A 19,649-nucleotide genomic window follows, 5' to 3' on the forward strand; every position below is an offset into this window, starting at 1 on the left:
CGTGGGACTTAGGGGGCAGAAGTAGGAACCAACTTCCTGAATAGTTTCATGGCTCTGCTTCTGGCTGACAGGACACCATTAGCTCCTGAAGGGTACTGCATGCTAGCTGCGGCTATGTGCTCACTCCCACAGCACGCCGTCACCCCCCTTGCAGAGCCAGAAGTCAGGTGAGTGTTCTAAGAAAGGATCTTCAATCAAAGTGACTGCTAAAGGTATCGCGCGGCTGGCGGGAGCGCAGCGCGCCATGTTGCCCACACATACACAGGGGGTGCAGGGCGGGTGCCTTGGGCAGCATGAAACCTATTGAAACTGGTATAATAAGGGGCATAAGTTGCTGAGGCACAGTCCTACCCCCGCCAGTATAAAAATTACCTCATAAATGCTGAGAAACGCGCCATTGAGGGGCGGGGCTTCCTTCTCAGTCAGCTAGCACACTGCTCAGCACCATTTTCTCTCCATTCCAGGCTGCAGAGAAGAACGCTGGTCCTCCACTGCTGAACAAGTATCGGGGTGCAAAACGGGGGGGCACAGTGAATTTGGTGCTATATAATTGTGTGATTAACATTATAAAAGCGCTGCATGTCAGTGGGCATTTTGTGTTTCACAGACATTGTGTTACTGGCACTGGGTTGTGAGCTGGCAAATCCTATCTGTGTCCTTCTGACAGATTTTACTGTGGGTCTGTCCCCTATAAGTCCCGGAGTGTCTGTGGTGTGGTTGTACAAGTGTGTGACATGTCTGAGGCAGGGAGCTCTTCCCCTGAGGGAGCCATTTTAGGTACACAGAGTTGCAATGTGGTGGCGCTGCCGGCACACCATGAGCCTGAATGGGTGAAAGAATTATGTGATACTGTGAATCATATCAGTAAGAGATTAGATAAGTCTGAGTCTCATGTAGAGAGCTGGAGAAAATCAGTAGAAGATGTGATTTTTTCATAGTTCTGCCTCTTATTCCACAGACGACCCCGCTGGGTCACATAAGAGACCATTTGCACAAATAGTACATACTGATACCGACACGGACTATGATTCCTGTGTCGACGATGGCGATTCCAGAGGGATAGATCCTAAAATGACAAAAAGCATTCAATATGATTGTTGCTATAAAGGAAGTTTTGGAAGTTACGGAAAGCCCTCCTGTACCTCAGGAGAAAGCTTATTTTTATAAATAAAGGAAAATTAATGTAACTTTCTCTAACGTCCTAAGTGGATGCTGGGGACTCCGTAAGGACCATGGGGAATAGCGGCTCCGCAGGAGACTGGGCACAAAAGTAAAAGCTTTAGGACTACCTGGTGTGCACTGGCTCCTCCCCCTATGACCCTCCTCCAAGCCTCAGTTAGATTTTTGTGCCCGAACGAGAAGGGTGCACACTAGGTGGCTCTCCTGAGCTGCTTAGTGAAAAGTTTAGTTTTAGGTTTTTTATTTTCAGTGAGACCTGCTGGCAACAGGCTCACTGCATCGAGGGACTAAGGGGAGAAGAAGCGAACTCACCTGCGTGTAGAGTGGATTGGGCTTCTTAGGCTACTGGACATTAGCTCCAGAGGGACGATCACAGGCCCAGCCATGGATGGGTCCCAGAGCCGCGCCGCCGGCCCCCTTACAGAGCCAGAAGACAGAAGAGGTCCGGAAAATCGGCGGCAGAAGACGTCCTGTCTTCAACAAGGTAGCGCACAGCACTGCAGCTGTGCGCCATTGCTCTCAGCACACTTCACACTCCGGTCACTGAGGGTGCAGGGCGCTGGGGGGGGGCGCCCTGAGACGCAATAAAACACCTTGGATGGCAAAAAATGCATCACATATAGCTCCTGGGCTATATGGATGAATTTAACCCCTGCCAGAATACATAGAAAAACGGGAGATAGGCTCCGTCCCCTTATCGGCGGCCTTATCTCCTCAGCACACTGGCGCCATTTTCCCTCACAGCTCCGTTGGAGGGAAGCTCCCTGGCTCTCCCCTGCAGTCACTACACTACAGAAAGGGTTAAAAAAGAGAGGGGGGGCACTAATTACGCGCAGTATTAAAGATACAGCAGCTATAAGGGGAAAAACACTTATATAAGGTTATCCCTGTATATATATATATAGCGCTCTGGTGTGTGCTGGCAAACTCTCCCTCTGTCTCCCCAAAGGGCTAGTGGGGTCCTGTCCTCTATCAGAGCATTCCCTGTGTGTGTGCTGTATGTCGGTACGTTTGTGTCGACATGTATGAGGAGAAAAATGATGTGGAGACGGAGCAGATTGCCTGTAATAGTGATGTCACCCCCTAGGGGGTCGACACCTGAGTGGATGAACTGTTGGAAGGAATTACGTAACAGTGTCAGCTCTGTATAAAAGACAGTGGTTGACATGAGACAGCCGGCTACTCAGCTTGTGCCTGTCCAGACGTCTCATAGGCCGTCAGGGGCTCTAAAGATATAGACGCCGACACGGATACTGACTCCAGTGTCGACGGTGAAGAGACAAATGTGACTTCCAGTAGGGCCACACGTTACATGATTGAGGCAATGAAAAATGTTTTACACATTTCTGATAATACGAGTACCACCAAAAAGGGGTATTATGTTCGGTGAGGAAAAACTACCTGTAGTTTTCCTGAATCTGAGAAATTAAATGAGGTGTGTGATGATGCGTGGTTTTCCCCCGATAACAACTGATAATTTCTAAAATGTTATTGGCATTTTATCCTTTCCCGCCAGAGGTTAGGGTGCGTTGGGAAACACCCCCTAGGGTGGATAAAGCGCTCACACGCTTGTAAGAACAAGGGCTCTACCCTCTCCTGAGATGGCCGCCCTTAAGGATCCTGCTGATAGAAAGCAGGAGGGCATCCTAAAAGGTATTTACACACATACTGGTGTTATACTGCGACCAGCAATCGCCTCAGCCTGGATGTGCAGTGCTGGGTTGGCGTGGTCGGATTCCCTGACTGAAAATATTGATACCCTAGATAGGGACAGTATATTATTGCCTATAGAGCATTTAAAAGATGCATTTCTATATATGCGTGATGCACAGCGGAATATTTGCCGACTGGCATCAAGTCTAAGTGCGTTGTCCATTTCTACCAGTAGAGGGTTATGGACACGACAGTGGTCAGGTGATGCGGATTCCAAACGGCATTTGGAAGTATTGCCTTATTAAGGGGAGGAGTTATTTGGGGTCGGTCTTTCAGACCTGGTGGCCACGGCAACAGCTGGGAAATCCACGTTTGTACCCCAGGTCGCCTCTCAACATGAGAAGACGCCGTATTATCAGGCGCAGTCTTTTCGTGGGCAAGCGGGCAAAAGGTTCCTCATTTCTGCCCCGTGACAGAGGGAGAGGAAAAAGGCTGCAGAAATCAGCCAGTTCCCAGGAACAGAAACCCTCTCCCGCCTCTGCCAAGCCCTCAGTATGACGCTGGGGCTTTACAAGCAGAATCAGGCACGGTGGGGGCCCGTCTCAATGAATTTCAGCGCGCAGTGGGCTCACTCGCAAGTAGACCCCTGGATCCTTCAGGTGATATCTCAGGGGTACAAATTGGAATTCGAGACGTCTCCCCCTCGCCGTTTCCTAAAGTCGGCTTTACCGATGTCTCCTTCTGACAGGGAGACAGTTTTGGAAGCCATTCACAAGCTGTATTCCCAGCAGGTGATAATCAAGGTACCCCTCCTGCAACAGGGAACGGGGTATTATTCCACACTGTTGTGGTACCGAAGCCGGACGGCTCGGTGAGACCGATTCTAAATCTAAAATCTTTGAACACTTACATACAGAGGTTCAAATTCAAGATTGAGTCACTCAGAGCAGTGATTGCGAACCTGGAAGAAGAGGACTACATGATGTCTCGGGACATCAAGGATGCTTACCTTCATGTCCAAATTTACCCTTCTCACCAAGGGTACCTCAGGTTTATGGTACAGAACTGTCACTATCAGTTTCAGACGCTGCCGTATGGATGGTCCACGGCACCCCGGGTCTTTACCAAGGTAATGGCCGAAATGATGATACTCCTTCGAAGGAAGGGAATTTTAGTTATCCCTTACTTGGACGATTCCCTGATAAGGGTAAGATCCAGGGAACAGTTGGAGGTCGGTGTAGCACTCTCAGGTAGTGTTGCGGCAGCACGATTGAATTCTCAATATTCCAAAATCGCAGCTGATTCCGACGACTCGTCTTCTGTTCTTAGGGATGATCCTGGACACAGTTCAGAAAAAGGTGTTTCTCCCGGAGGAGAAAGTCAGGGAGTTATCCGAGCTAGTCGGGAACCTCCTATAACCGAGCCAAGTCTCGGTACATCAATGAGATGGTTCTGGGAAAAATGGTGGCTTCCTATGAAGCAATCCCATGCGGCAGATTCCACGCAAGAACTTTCCAGTGGGACCTGCTGGACAAATGGTCCGGGTCGCATCTCCAGATGCATCAGCGGATAACCCTGTCACCAAGCACAAGGGTGTCTCTCCTGTGGTGGTTGCAGAGTGCTCATCTTCTAGAGGGCCGCACATTCAGGACTGGTTCCTGGTGACCACGGATGCCAGCCTGCGAGGCTGGGGAGCAGTCACACAGGGAAGGAATTTCCAGAGCTAATGGTCAAGCCTGGAGACATCACTTCACATAAATATCCTGAAGCTAAGGGCCATTTACAATGCTCTAAGCTCAGCAAGACCTCTGCTTCAAGGTCACCCGGAGTTGATCCATTCGGACAACATCACGGCAGTCACCCACGTAAACAGACAGGGTGACACGAGAAGCAGAAGGGCAATGGCAGAAGCTGCAAGGATTCTTCGCTGGGCGGAAAATCATGTGATAGCACTGTCAGCAGTATTCATTCCGGGAGTGGACGACCTCCACCCGGGAGAGTGGGGACTTCACTCAGAAGTCTTCCACATGTTTATAAAACTCGACAAGTATTGCGCCAGGTCAAGGGACCCTCAGGCAATAGCTGTAGACGCTCTGGTAACACAGTGGGTGTACCAGTCAGTGTATGTGTTCCCTCCTCTGCCTCTCATAACCAAGGTACTGAGAATTATAAGATGGAGAGGAGTAAGCACTATATTCGTGGCTCCGGATTGGCCAAGAAGGACTTGGTAACCGGAACTTCAAGAGATGCTCACGGAGGATCCGTGGCCTCTACCTCTAAGAAGGGACCTGCTCCAGCAAGGACCCTGTCTGTTCCAAGACTTACCGCGGCTGCGTTTAACGGCAGGGCGGTTGAACGCCGGATCCTGAAGGAAAAAGGCATTCCGGATGAAGTCATCCCTATCCTGATCAAAGCCAGGAAAGATATAACCGCAAAACATTATCACCGCATTTGGCGAAAATATGTTGCGTGGTGCGAGGCCAGTAAGGCCCCGACGGAGGAATTTTCAACTAGGTCGATTCCTACATTTCCTGCAAACAGGAGTGTCTATAGGCCTGAAATGGGGGTCCATTAAGGTTCAAATTTCGGCCCTGTCAATTTTCTTCCAAAAAGAACTAGCTTCAGTCCCTGAAGTTCAGACGTTTGTGAAAGGGGTACTGTATATACAGCCTCCTTTTGTGCCTCCAGTGGCACCTTGGGATCTAAATGTAGTTTTTGGGTTCCAAAAGTCACATTGGTTTGAACCACTTAAATATGTGGAGTTAAAATATCTCACATGGAAAGTGGTCATGCTGTTGGCCCTGGCCTGGGCCAGGTGCGTGTCAGAATTGGCGGCTTTATCCTGTAAAAGCCCTCATCTGATTTTCTATTCGGACAGGGCGGAATTGAGGACTTGTCCTCCGTTTCTCCCTAAGGTGGTTTTCAGCGTTTCACCTGAATCAACCTATTGTGGTGCCTGCGGCTACTAGGGACTTGGAGGACTCCAAGTTGCTGGACGTTGTCAGAGCCCTGGAAATATAGGTTTCCAGGACGGCTGGAGTCAGAAAATCTGACTCGTTGTTTATTCTGTATGCACCCAACAAGCTGGGTGCTCCTGCTTCTAAGCAGACTATTGCTCGTTGGATTTGTAGTACAATTCAGCTTGCACATTCTGTGGCAGGCCTGCCACAGCCAAAACCTGTAAAAGCCCATTCCACAAGGAAGGTGGGCTCATCTTGGGCGGCTGCCCGAGGGGTCTCGGCTTTACAACTTTGCCGAGCAGCTACTTGGTCAGGAGCAAATACGTTTGTAAAATTCTACAAATTTGATACCCTGGCTGAGGAGGACCTGGAGTTCTCTCAATTGGTGCTGCAGAGTCATCCGCACTCTCCTGCCTGTTTGGGAGCTTTGGTATAATCCCCATGGTCCTTACGGAGTCCCCAGCATCCACTTAGGACGTTAGAGAAAATAAGAATTTACTTACCGATAATTCTATTTCTCGTAGTCCGTAGTGGATGCTGGGCACCCATCCCAAGTGCGGATTGTCTGCAATACTGGTACATAGTTATTGTTACCAAAAAAATCGGGTTATTATTGTTGTGAGCCATCTTTTCAGAGGCTCCTCTGTTATCATGCTGTTAACTGGGTTCAGATCACAGGTTGTACGGTATGATTGGTGTGGCTGGTATGAGTCTTACCCGGGATTCAAAATCCTTCCTTATTGTGTACGCTCGTCCGGGCACAGTATCCTAACTGAGGCTTGGAGGAGGGTCATAGGGGGAGGAGCCAGTGCACACCAGGTAGTCCTAAAGCTTTTACTTTTGTGCCCAGTCTCCTGCGGAGCCGCTATTCCCCATGGTCCTTACGGAGTCCCCAGCATCCACTACGGACTACGAGAAATAGAATTATCGGTAAGTAAATTCTTATTTTCCCTCCTTCTCATGAGCTGAATACTCTATTTGAGGGAGTTTGGGTAAACCCTGAAAAGAAATTTCAGATTCCCAAAAGGATTCAGGTTGCTTATCCTTTACCGGCAGAGGACAGGAAAAGATGGGAGTCACCCCCTGTATTACACAGTGCCCTGTCAAGGTTAACTAACTAAAAAGGTGATTCTCCCTGCACCTGGGACGGCTTCACTGAAGGAGCCGGCAGACCGCAAGTTAAAGACTACGTTAAAATCTATTTATGTGGCCAATGGTACACTGCTCAGGCCCACCATTGCTTGCACGTGGGTGGGTAGGGTATCGCGAAATGGTCAGATAACTTGTCATCGGAATTTGACACTATAGATAGACGAGATACTCCTAACGTTAGGTCATATAAAAGACGCTGCTGCATATATGCTAGAAGCCATGAAAGATATTGGACTTTTAGGTTCAAAAGCAGCTACCATGGCAGTATCGGCTCGGAGGGCGTTGTGGATTCGCAAGTGGAATGCTGATGCAGATTCCAAAAGAAATATGGAGGCTCTCCCGTATAAAGGTGAGGCCTTGTTTGGAGATGGGCTGGATGCGTTAGTTTCTGCGGCTACCGCAGGTAAGTCGACACTCTTGCCTTATGGTCCTGCACCGACTGAAAAGACGCATCACTCTCACATGCAGTCCCTTCGGCCCAACAAATACAAAAAAGGCAAAGGTTCTCCCTTCTTTGCAGGTAAAGGAAGGGGAAGAGGAAAGAAATCCGCAGCGTCTCCAGGATCGCTGGAGCAGAAATCAACACCTGCTTCTGCCAAATCTGCAGCATGACGCTGGGGCTCCATTGCGGGAGTCCGCTCGTGTGGGAGCACATCTGAAACTTTTCAGTCAGATCTGGCTTCAATCTGGCCTGGACCCATGGGTCTTACAAATAGTGTCCCATGGATACAAACTGGAGTTTCATAACGTCCCCCCCCCCTCCCCCTCCAATGCCGATTTTTCAAATCGACCTTGCCAGCTTTCTTCCAGACAGAGAAGTAGTAACAGCTGCAATTCAAAAATTATGTCAGGATCAAGTCATTGTCCTGGTACCCTTGTCACAGCAAGGAGAAGGTCAGAACAATTTTAAACCTGAAAAATCTGAATCTCTACCTCAAAAGGTTCAAGTTCAAGATGGAATCTCTGAGGGCAGTGATTTCCAGTCTGAAGGAAGGGGACTTTATGGTGTCGATAGACATAAAAGATGCTTACTTGCATATTCCCATTTATCCTCCTCACCAAGCTTATCTGAGATTCGCAAGACAGAATTGCCATTACCAGTTCCAGACGTTGCCGTTCGGGCTCTCCACGGCACCGAGGGTATTCACCAAAGTGATGGCAGAGATGATGGTCCTCCGACAACAATGAGTCAATATAATTCCTTACCTGGACAATCTCCAGATAAAAGCGAGATGGAACGGTTGGTCCAGAACATTGCACTCTCCCTGTCAGTACTCCAACAACACGGTTGGATCATGAATTTTCCAAAGTCATAATTGGAAACAACAACAAGATTGTCCTTTCTGGGGATGATACTGGACACAGAAGTTCAGAGAGTATTTCTTCCAGTAGAAAAGGCTCTGGAAATCCAGAGAGTTGTCAAACAGATTTTGAAGCCAACAAGAGGTGTCCATACATCAATGCATTCGATTGTTTGGGAAGATGGTGGCGGCCTATGAGGCCATACAGTTTGGCCGATTCCATGCCAGAATATTCCAGTGGGACCTGTTGGACAAATGGTCCAGATCCCACCTACACATGCACCGGAATATAATCCTGTCCTCAAAAGCCAGGTTTTTGCTCCTGTGTTGGCTACACAGTTCTCACCTACTAGAGGGACGCAGGTTCGGGATTCAGGATTGGGTCCTAGTAACCACGGATGCAAGTCTCCGAGGTTGGGGAGCAGTCACACAGGGGGAAAGCTTCCAAGGAAAATGGTCAAGTCAGGAAACCTGCCTTCACATAAACATTCTGGAATTGAGAGCCATTTACAACGGCCTTCTACAAGCGGTACATCTTCTTCAAGATCAACCCGTGCAGATCCAGTCGGACAATGTAATAGCAGTCGCGTACATAAACCGTCAGGGCGGAACGAAAAGCAGAGCGACAATGGCAGAGGTGACAAAGATCCTCCTCTGGGCAGAATGGCATGCAAGAGCTCTGTCAGCAATTTTCATTCCGGGAGTGGACAACTGGGAAGCAGACTTCCTCAGCAGACATGATCTCCATCCAGGAGAATGGGGCCTCCACCAAGAAGTCTTCAGAGGTGACAAGTCTTTGGGGAGTTCCTCAAGTAGACATGATGGCATCTCGTCTCAACAAGAAGCTTCAGAGATATTGTTCCAGGTCGAGAGACCTCAAGCAATAGCAGTGGAGGCACTGGTGACCCAGTGGGTGTTTCGGTCGGTATATGTCTTCCCTCCACTTCCACTGATATCAAAAGTTCTCAATCATAAGAACAAGGGTTCGAGCAATCCTCATTGCCCCAGACTGGCCAAGGAGGGCTTGGTATCCAGATCTTCAGGAGTTGCTTATAGAAGATCCTCGGCCTCTTCCTCCTCGCGAGGACCTGCTGCAGCAGGGACCGTGTGTGTATCAAGACTTACCGCGGCTACGTTTGACAGCATGGCTGTTGAGCGCCGGATCCTAGCCCGAAAGGGTATTCCCAAAGAAGTCATCCCCACTCTTATTCAGGCCAGGAAAGGAGTAAAGTCTAAACATTACCACCGTATTTGGAGAAAATGTGTGTCTTGGTGTGAATCCAAGAAGGCTCCTATGGAAGAGTTTCAGTTATAACGTTTTCTCCATTTTCTGCAGGCTGGTGTGGATGCGGACCTAAGATTGGGTTCAATCAAGGTCCAGATTTCGGCCTTATCAGTTTTCTTTGAAAAACTATTGGCCTCTCTTCCAGAAGTTCAGACATTCGTGAAAGGCGTGCTGCCTCCAGTGGCACCATGGGACTTTAATGTGGTGTTGCCGTTCCTTCAATCGGATTGGTTTGAACCCCTGAAGGAGATATAATTGAGTTTCTCACTTGGAAAGTGGTGATGCTTTTGGCATTGGCATCTGCAAGGCGGGTGTCTGAGTTGGGGGCCTTGTCTCACAAGAGCCCTTACCTGATCTTCCATGAAGATAGGGCAGAGTTGAGAACTCGACAACAATTTCTTCTAAAGGTGGTTTCGTCTTTCCATATGAACCAACCTATTGTGGTGCCAGTGGCTATTGACACTTTCACTGAGTCAAAGTCTCTTGATGTGGTTAGAGCTTTGAAAATTTGTCATGAGAACAGCTTCGATAAGGAAAACAGAGGCTCTGTTTGTCCTGTATGCTCCCAACAAGATTGGGTGTCCTGCTTCTAAGCAGACTATTGCACGCTGGATCAGAGGGACGATTCAGCACACTCATTCCACGGCAGGATTGCCGATACCGAAGTCGGTAAATGCCCATTCTACAAGATAGGTGGGCTCATCCTGGGCGGCTGCCCGGGGGGTCTCGGCTTTACAACTTTGCCGAGCAGCTACTTGGTCAGGGTCAAACATGTTTGCTAAATTTTACAAGTTTGACACCTTGGCCGATGAGGACCTCAAGTTTGGTCAATCGGTCCTGCAGGGTCATCCGCACTCTCCCGCCCGTACTGGAGCTTTGGTATAACCCCATGGTACTGAAGTGGACCCCAGCATCCTCTAGGACGTATGAGAAAATAGGATTTTAATACCTAACGGTAAATCCTTTTCTCCTAGTCTGTAGAGGATGCTGGGCACCCAACCCAGTGCGTACTTTACCTGCAGTTGTTGTTATTTTGTAGTTCCACTTATGTTGTGTTGCTGAAATAATCGTATGTTGCTGCAATGGTTCATGCCCGTTGGCGTGTGTTATGTTGAATGCCATGTTGTGCGGCATGGTTGAGGTGTGAGCTAGTATGAATCTTGCCTTTAGTTTAAAAGTAAATCCCTTCCTCGAAATGTCCGTCTCCCTGGGCACAGTTCCTATACTGAGGTCTGGAGGAGGGGCATAGAGGGAGGAGTCAGTTCACACCCTTGAAAAGTCGTAAAGTGCCCATGGCTCCTGCGTAACAGTCTATACCCCATGGTACTGAAGTGGACCCCAGCATCCTCTACGGACTAGGAGAAAAGGATTTACCGGTCTGTATTAAAATCCTATTTTTTTCTTCACTTTTACGAATGCAATTTGTGAGTTACATTTTTCGGTAGCTTCACTCCAACCTTTTTATATTATTTTTTTCCCATTGTAATTTTGATTTTGGATTTTGTTTAGCTTGTAACCACAATACCAACCAGTCGTTTGAAGTTCCTCAAGGAAGCAGGTCACGGGACACAGAAGGATGACATCCCAGAAGAAGAACTTGCTGAAGATGCAGAGGAGATTGATCATGCGGAGAGAGAGTTACGTCGTGGTCAGATCTTATGGTTTAGGGGACTAAACAGAATCCAAACCCAGGTATGGCTATGAGTGAGGCAGGATCTATGTAGGGGATAAGGTTACAATATTTATAAGATGCATAGCTCATGTGTTAGTGCTAATTATGTTCAAATGAGACTGGTGTGTGTGCGATCTCTACCTTATCTGTGTGTTCCTCAATACGCTTGAAAGTTTCTTTAGTTTCACTTAATCTTCCTTTAGCTTTCTTCAGTTTGCTTTTATTAGCTGCTCTATAAAAGTGCCTTTTTTTTCTCTTTTTTTTGCTTTTTATTTGTTGTAGATGGGATGGTCCTTTCTCTTGTTCTCTCTCTCTCTTGCTGAGCAAGCTGTCACAATCTCTGATTCCTTGCAGATGGATGTAGTGAATGCTTTCCAGAGTGGAAGTTCCATTCAGGGGGCTTTAAGGCGGCAACCCTCCATCGCCAGCCAGCATCATGATGTAACAAATATTTCTACCCCTACACATGTAGTGTTTTCCTCCTCTACCGCTTCTACTACTGTGGGGTGTGAGTGTGTGTTCCTAAGTGCATGAAATTAACACATCCTAATTTACACACCTAACGTTTCTCATTTTCTCCTCAGTAATCTCATTGTTCAGGCTGCTCATAAAGCTTTCCCTCACAAGGATAACACACCCCATGTTTATTTTTAGAGGGCTATTTACCTGGTTTTATTATAATTCACAAGCTTCAAGTCTGAGATCCTGCACGCTTATTTTGTATATCATACGTCATAATTTGTTTACTTTTTTATTTTTATATTGCTGTATGTGTAGATATAGAAAGTAATGATGTTGTAAATTTTCGAGTATATGCCTTATGCCTCTTGTGTTTGGTTATCAGGCTCAGGAGCTCTCTGTTGCTGTTCTATTCACAGCACGTTGATTGCGGTTTATAAACTGGTTTACAGTAATGCAATGATAGTATAACTCTACAGCCACCATCATTAAAAAAAACAAAAACAAAAAAAAACACCAGTAATAACATGGAGACATGTATGGCTATAGAACCTATTGATTCCAATATCCAGATCCTCGTGATCTAGAACGGCCATGTAGCAACATCTTTCCCTCCACTCTAATGCATACATCTCAAGCACCTGATTTTCTTCCACATCTATAGGATTACCACCTGATTGAATTGGGTGCAGTTCAGAAATGTAGGACTGACTACTTGAGTTGCCTTGATATGAATGGCCTTTTTTTTTTGGGGGGGGGGGGGGGGAATCTCACACATGCACTGCATTTGGTGTATGTATTGATGTAAGAGTTTTGACACTGCCACTCCTGCCCAAGCTTTATGATTTCTATGAAAGATGCAATTACAGAATTCTTGGTTCCATTTTTTTTCTATTTATTTTATTTATTTATTATTTTTTTTTAGTGATAGATCAGTCTTGCTGTAAAAGGTGTTTGGAAATGTTTTAATAGAGCTATAGAATGGCATGCTTGGATTCAGTGTGCTATTATAATGCCATGCATGCATGATGGGGAATACTTAATTAGTACTTAGGTCAGTGTGGTTGTGCCATCTGTATACAAGCGTGGATATCCTTAAGACGTGAACTGTTAGGGTATCTAGAGAACAAAGTTTGGGAAAAGGTCTTAACCCATTCCTAAATTGTCAGTATATTCGACAGTGCTTTACTATGGCATTTAATAACATTATGTATGTGAGGTCATGGTTTATGGTAGTGGTTGTTAGTGGGTTTAATGAGTCTGTAACGGCGAAACAGTATCTACAGTTTTAACCATTGATTTTAGATTTTGTTCGGTGGTGGTGTGTAAAAAAAAAAAAATAATGAAACATTTTTACAAAATAACCATAAGTAAGATGGGTATGGGAAATTACGGGAAATGTAGAAATGGAAAAATTATAGCTAGCAGTTCTAACTTTTTTTTTTTTTTTGTAACTCTAAATTGATATTTAAAAAAAATAAACAATAAATATAGAGACCAATATATGCATTGCAAGTTGAAGTGTAGCTGTAAGATCATTTCTGTATTTTCAGATTTTTTTTTTTTATAGTCTATAACCTCCTCCTACATGATATGCTGCCCTTGAAGTGTGAGATTCTACCTCTGGGATTGGATGAACAGTCACTTCATATGCCCTGCAATAAAGACCATTGTTCTCCATGTAGTTCTAATTAGATCAGTTTAGTCATGGCTCAGATAGTAATAAGAGCCCCTATTTTTATATCTCCCATATGGTTATCTGAATCTGCTTTTATGTGAGGACATCATAGACTGTTCCCAAGTGGTATTTTTTTGGTATGGGCAGTTTTTTTCCCTTAGAGTCAGGGATTCATTGAGATGTATTTACCATGCAGATTCATGTTCACAGTAACCAAATGCAAGCGCTGTGTTTTCCCCCGAAACAAATGAATGAATCCCTTCATGGGTGATATCATATACCGCAGGATCAACTGAAATACCTTGCCTGTATATTTCAGTTGCCAGAGCCCCAAGTCACTGCTCTTTCGTGTGCCATTCTGGATTGTACACTGATTTTAGCTCTTTATCGCTTAATTTCTCAGAGGCTTCAATTAGCTATGGTAATTTACAGTGGCTAATCAAATTCCCCCCTTTATTTTTATGTCGTTATCTGGTATATTGTAGGTAAGTCAGTGTAAGCATTACAAATCTTTGTCCATTGCATAACCACCTTTTTGCCCCAACACCTGCGTTTTACAATCTTTGTGATTATTTTTCCAAACGTCTTTTGTTTTATTTCTCCAAACATGGGAGATATTCAGAGCTGAAGCGCTGTCATATAACAGTGTGAGAGGCTTTACAATTCCTTACGAGTTTGGTAGGAAATACCGGTGGTTGGCATGCCAGTGGTCACATGACGGACCGCGGCATCCTGACACTGAAGATCCTGACATCGGAGGGGATAAGTATTTTATCCTAGCCTCATCCTCCGGGGTGCCGGTTAGTGCTGTCCACCCTCCCCCCATCCCTAATGCCTATACCCCACTTTCCCTAGTGCCTAAACCTCCTCCCCCTGGGCCCTAACTAGAACCCTGATACTTGCCTTTGGCTGTCAGCTGTCTGTGTTCCAGCGTCTGTCACATGACCACCGGCATCTAGACCACCGGTATGCCAAACGCATCCCATTATAACATATACAGACCGTTATACAATTATTTAAAAAGGTAATTCACTGGATACTAAAAATTCTAGAGGCCTACCCGTCCTTCCCATTTTAAAGCCAGTTTGCTCAGATCAGTTTAATAATTTGTTGCTTAGAGCCAGAGACTTGCTTCCTCAAAATGTGGTACTGTTGACTGAGCATAAATAACAGATAGGGTTCACTCACCAGAAGCCCAAGCTTTGGTTGTGTGTGCAGCCCATGCTTGGGTCTTCCAGTTTGGGAAGTGTCTAGCACACCAAAAAGGTCTGATCTGCAAGGGAAGAAGGTGCAGCAGATGGGAAGTAGGTGCACAAACTCCATAGTCTCATGGGTGCTCTTGTTTGTCACGATTGCCAAGACTTGCCTGTCCTGTTGAATGTGCGCTGCAAAATACCAGTACCTTAAAAAACAAAAGGCAGCTTCTAAATCTGCATTCTCCTATTGGTCTATACTGCTGTTGGACAGTTGATTGTCTCTGTTCATTAGTGGAATTTCCAAAATGTATTTCATTGCTTTACAATATTATGTTGAAAGTTTGCAAGGGATCCTGTAGTTAACGCTCTATTGATTACCCTGTCATTACCAGTACTCTTCCAAAAGCTTCTGACTAGACAATCTTTTATCTTTTGAAATATTTTTCTCAGACAATGCCTATTTTGATTAGCTGGAAAAGGTTTGGTATATACTCGAATATTTACACTCGTGAGGTATTTCACACAGGTGTGTTTTGTTTGCTTTCCGCATGATTTTCGGCAGCTCCAAGTTCATTGTGGCATTCAGCTTACATATGCCTGGCTTCCTAGCTGGTATCCTAATTCCTGGCATGAGGATTGGTTTACCTTTTGTGCTAATAGCTCCTTTATTTTTTTTGTTCCTTAATGTATCTGTGAAAAACATTTGACAGTTGAACATTTTTAAAAATATTTTTGCAGCAGTTTTTTTTATCTGAGTAGTGTTTGGTAACTATTGCAATACAAGAAAATATTTTATAGACTTTATCTACCACAAAACATCAGTGTCATTTATCCTTGACTAAAATGTTTTTTATTTGTTTATTTTTACAGTTTGTTGCAAGTCCACTGCATTTTGCACTGATTAATTCATTGTTTTAGTATTTGTGAATTCAGAATCACATACAAACCTTTTTCAACACATATTTATTCTGATTGCTGACTTTTGTTTTTCTTTTCTTTTCACTTTGCCTTGTGACTGACTTAGATTCGAGTGGTGAATGCATTTCGTAGTTCTCTGTACGAAGGATTGGAAAAGCCTGAGTCACGAAGCTCCATCCACAATTTCATGACACACCCCGAGTTCAGAATAGAAGACTCTGAACCTCATATTCCGCTCATTGATGACACAGATGCTGAAGATGATGCTCCAACTAAACGTCACTCTTCACCACCACCCTCTCCTAATAAAAATAACAATGCTGTTGACAGTGGAATACATCTTACAATAGAACCGAACAAGTCAGCTACCTCTTCATCCCCAGGCAGTCCACTACATAGTCTGGAGACTTCACTCTGATTGTAAGATGAATGTTAACATTCTAGCTGATTTGCAAAGAACACTGGGTCCTTCTCGCATATTGTGGCAGGCAGGAAAAAATGCCTGCTTATTGGACTTCAAAATGAAGACACACTTGTATGAATGTAGATTTATTTTTTTAAAAAATGCTTTCTGCCAGACTGAGGGTGCTTTTTTCGGGAAGGAAAAGGGATGGGATTATTGGGATGAACTCTGACAGATAAATGGAAATCCAGAAAAAGTGACCTGCAGAACATCAGTTACACTAAATGACGATTGGCCTGGACAGTGTGTTAGCAATGCTCTAGATTCATTATTATTTTTGGGGGCCCTGGGTTGTTCATTTGATTATTTCTGTTATAAATGATGCAGATCTGTTTACAAGGTTTATAGATATTTTGTTCCTGTTCATAGAAGGGAAGTTTCCTTATATATAATGAAAGAGAAAAACGTCCTTTTAAACACTGCTGTATTTTCAGAAAAAAGGTGTTTCTATTGAAACTGTTCTAAATTTTGCCTGCAATTTACTTGTGAAATATTGTAGATAAATTAACTAATAGCCAAATAGATAAAAAACAACACTAATGCTTCAGATTTGAGCGGCAGTGTTATAAAATGATGGCCTCTGTTCTTAGTTTCATACAAAAATTACATTCATTTACTAATCCAATGGTTTTCAAATTATAATTTATTTTTTTGTTGAAAAATGAACATTTGTTCCAAAAGCTCAATGGAATTTTGTGAAATGCAGGACATTGATGTGTGACGGATAATGGTTGAAGTCCTTTGCTATCTCCGTCAAAATATATAAAATCAAAATACATCACAAATTAGTCTTCTTAATTTTTTTTTATTTTTTGTTTGTCTAAACATGTTAGCTTTAGAACTGTCTTGGTGAACTGTGAGTGGAACCGTGTTGATTTTCTAATAAACCTTTAGATGACCTTCATACAGCATGAGGGGCTGTTGGCATTTAAAAAAAGAAAAAAAAAGAAAGAAAAGAAAAAATATACTACTAGAAAGTAGTAGCGTCATACCTTTTTCCTTTTTGTTTTTGAAAGTTGTTTGTAAACACAATAAACATGCCCTTTTATTAAATACAAATGCAGCAATGTTTTATTGCGTATGTTGCCACTGCATTTAATTCACTGTATGTGTTTCAACATAACACTTATGTTAAATGTTGAAATATGTACACAACTAATGGTGGCTTCAAATAAAATTGCAGTCGTAAAAGATGGTATTTATGTGGAGAAAAAAGTAAACCTTAAACATAATTTTGATTGTCTTAAGTGAGAAGTATTTCTCGTCATTCCTGGTTTATCCCCCCCCCCCGACCTATTTACTAAAAAAATGTTAAGTATAACATATTTTGGAGAATGCAATACAGGTTGAGTATCCCATATCCAAATATTCCGAAATACGGAATATTCCAAAATACGGACTTTTTTGAGTGAGGTAGTGAAATCTTTGTTTTCTGAGGCTCAATGTACTCAAACTTTGTTTAATACACAAAGTTATTAAAAATATTGTATTAAATGACCTTCAGGCTGTGTGTATATGAAACATAAATGAATTGTGTGAATGCAGACACACTTTGTTTCATGCACAAAGTTATTAAAAATATTGGCTAAAATGACCTTCAGGCTGTGTATATAAGGTGTATATGAAACATAAATGTATTCTGTGCTTAGACTTGGGTCCCATCGCCATGAGATCTCATTATGGTATGCAATTATTCCAAAATACGGAAAAATCCGATATCCAAAATACCTCTGGTCCCAAGCGTTTTGGATAAGGGATACTCAACCTGTATTATGCTTTTTGATACAGTGGCAACATGTTAATCAGCACTGTGTGTTAAGGGAATTGTTACAGATAAATAAAGATTAAATGTTTGAGTAATATGTTCTAAATGACACTAAGTCATCAGACAAGATCAAAATGACAGGTACAGTGAGTTTGGGAAGGTGTATGGAGTAAATTTACAGATAGGGGCAAGTTGTGTATTAATAATGTTTTATACTAGAATTTGGTACCAATGATTCAGCAGGTCGCTAGCATGCAAAATGCTTGAACAAAATGAAATGTATGTGTAACTGACAGTAACCACGTACATTATGTACATGGTGTGGAGATAATGTCCAAATAGTAATTTGTTGTTTTTTTTTTGTTTTTTTTTAGTAATTATTGGTTAAGTTAGTAGGCAAGTGCTCTGTCCAAGCTAGCCCAGGGTGGTGGTATAGATGTGTATATATTTTTCTTGTGTAAGTTGTACTGTAGATCGGATCAGTCACTTTTGGCTAAGTTTGTGTGTAGGCTGTTACGTGACAATACAGTTTCACATGCATTTCAGAAAAATGCCTGCAGGATTTTCCCCATCTTACCATGGTGTCTGCAGGGTGGCGCCAATGAAAGGAGCAACAAAAACCATTTACTAATTAACAGCTACATTAGATACTGACAGTTGGTCTAAGCTGTGACCACCAGCATCACGGATGTCATTACCTGAGTGTTCCGACGCCACCTGAGCATATCAGAGATGCCACATTCCATTCTCCATCATTATATAAGTTTGAGTAGTGATTTCACATTTTCAAATGTACTGCAATGAAACGTTACGGTCAGTGATGGTAAATATAGTGAGAATATATGGCTTTACTCCAAATCATAGCTTGTGTATTGGACTATAAGAAATAATATACACTATACTGTAAATACATGTACTGTATTAGAAATCTCATGACTTTCAGCAAAATGGTCATTGTGTGGCTTTGTGCACTTATGATCATAGAGCTCCTTGTGACTTCTAATACTTATTTTACAGTAGGTACATGAACAGGTATGAGGATAGCCCTTTTTCAATAAATGCATAACCTTTCAGAACAAGTCAAATAAGTAATGTATGGACAGAAATTGCCTCCATTTGTTTAAGAAAACTGTACAATATGGTAGTAACACATTAACTTTGAGGTTAATGACCATTTATTTGGTCAACTAAACCTATTGATCACTATCATAAGTTTTAAAAGCGTCACATTAAAATATGTATTTTACAATTAAATTACCCATCATGTCCGTTATCAACCAATGTTATGTATAAAGTGTGATATATAAAATATGCTCTAACTGAAAAGCGAATCCGCTCAAATTGTTTCCTTGTCTAATAAATATGGAAGAAGCTGATTCTTAAGTGGCAAAGCATAAGAAACAACAAGCATGATACAGTATGTATGTGACTTTTTATATATGTTCCTCCAATAATCACTTGCATTGTAGCTAAAAAGATGGCTATATGCCAGAGGTTCTCAAACTCAATCCTCAAGGCAACCCAACCGTCCAGGTTTTAGGTATATCCATGGCTCAACACAGATGGTTATATCAAATTAACTGAGGTGCTAATTACGTCACCTGTGGCCAAGCATGGATAAACTTAAAACCTGGACTGTTGGGGTGCCTTGAGGACCGCGTTTGAGAACCTCTGCTATAGGCTATGGTAGTTAGCGAACATATTAGGAGTATTTGGTCACCCAGCTGTAGTCGCAATTCTCAATTATACTGCATAAAACATAATTTGTTGCAATGTTTCACATGGTGCTACATTTCATTATATATAATACATTCAAAGGGGCATACGCGTCAAAGCAAAAAAAAACAAAAAGTAATATATAAATTGAAGGGCCTTAACATATCCATGCCAATAAGTTATTGGACATACTGTAATGGGGAGAATTCAATTAGTGCCGAGCGGATTTGCCAGGCGAATCTGCCAGACACT

At 43.4% G+C, this 19,649-nt stretch overlaps 1 protein-coding gene across 10 annotated transcripts in view; it reads left to right on the forward strand.

Moving 5' to 3' along the window:
* ATP2B1 (ATPase plasma membrane Ca2+ transporting 1) overlaps positions 1-16,975 on the forward strand; it is a 356,691-nt gene extending 339,716 nt beyond the window's left edge. For 5 of the 10 annotated variants that reach the window (XM_063927639.1, XM_063927641.1, XM_063927638.1 and 2 more), the window contains exons 20-22: positions 11,040-11,222; positions 11,485-11,643; positions 15,560-16,975. In XM_063927639.1, the coding sequence (XP_063783709.1) occupies positions 11,040-11,222; positions 11,485-11,643; positions 15,560-15,871 (654 nt within the window). In that variant the 3' untranslated portion in view covers positions 15,872-16,975. Of the gene's footprint in view, positions 1-11,039; positions 11,223-11,484; positions 11,711-15,559 lie in introns of all 10 variants that reach the window. The other 5 variants (XM_063927645.1, XM_063927643.1, XM_063927646.1 and 2 more) reach the window with 5 other exon arrangements.
* The last annotated feature ends 2,674 nt before the right edge of the window (positions 16,976-19,649 follow it).

The sequence above is a fragment of the Pseudophryne corroboree genome, chromosome 6 (assembly GCF_028390025.1).
Source record: "Pseudophryne corroboree isolate aPseCor3 chromosome 6, aPseCor3.hap2, whole genome shotgun sequence".
Lineage (NCBI taxonomy): Eukaryota > Metazoa > Chordata > Amphibia > Anura > Myobatrachidae > Pseudophryne > Pseudophryne corroboree.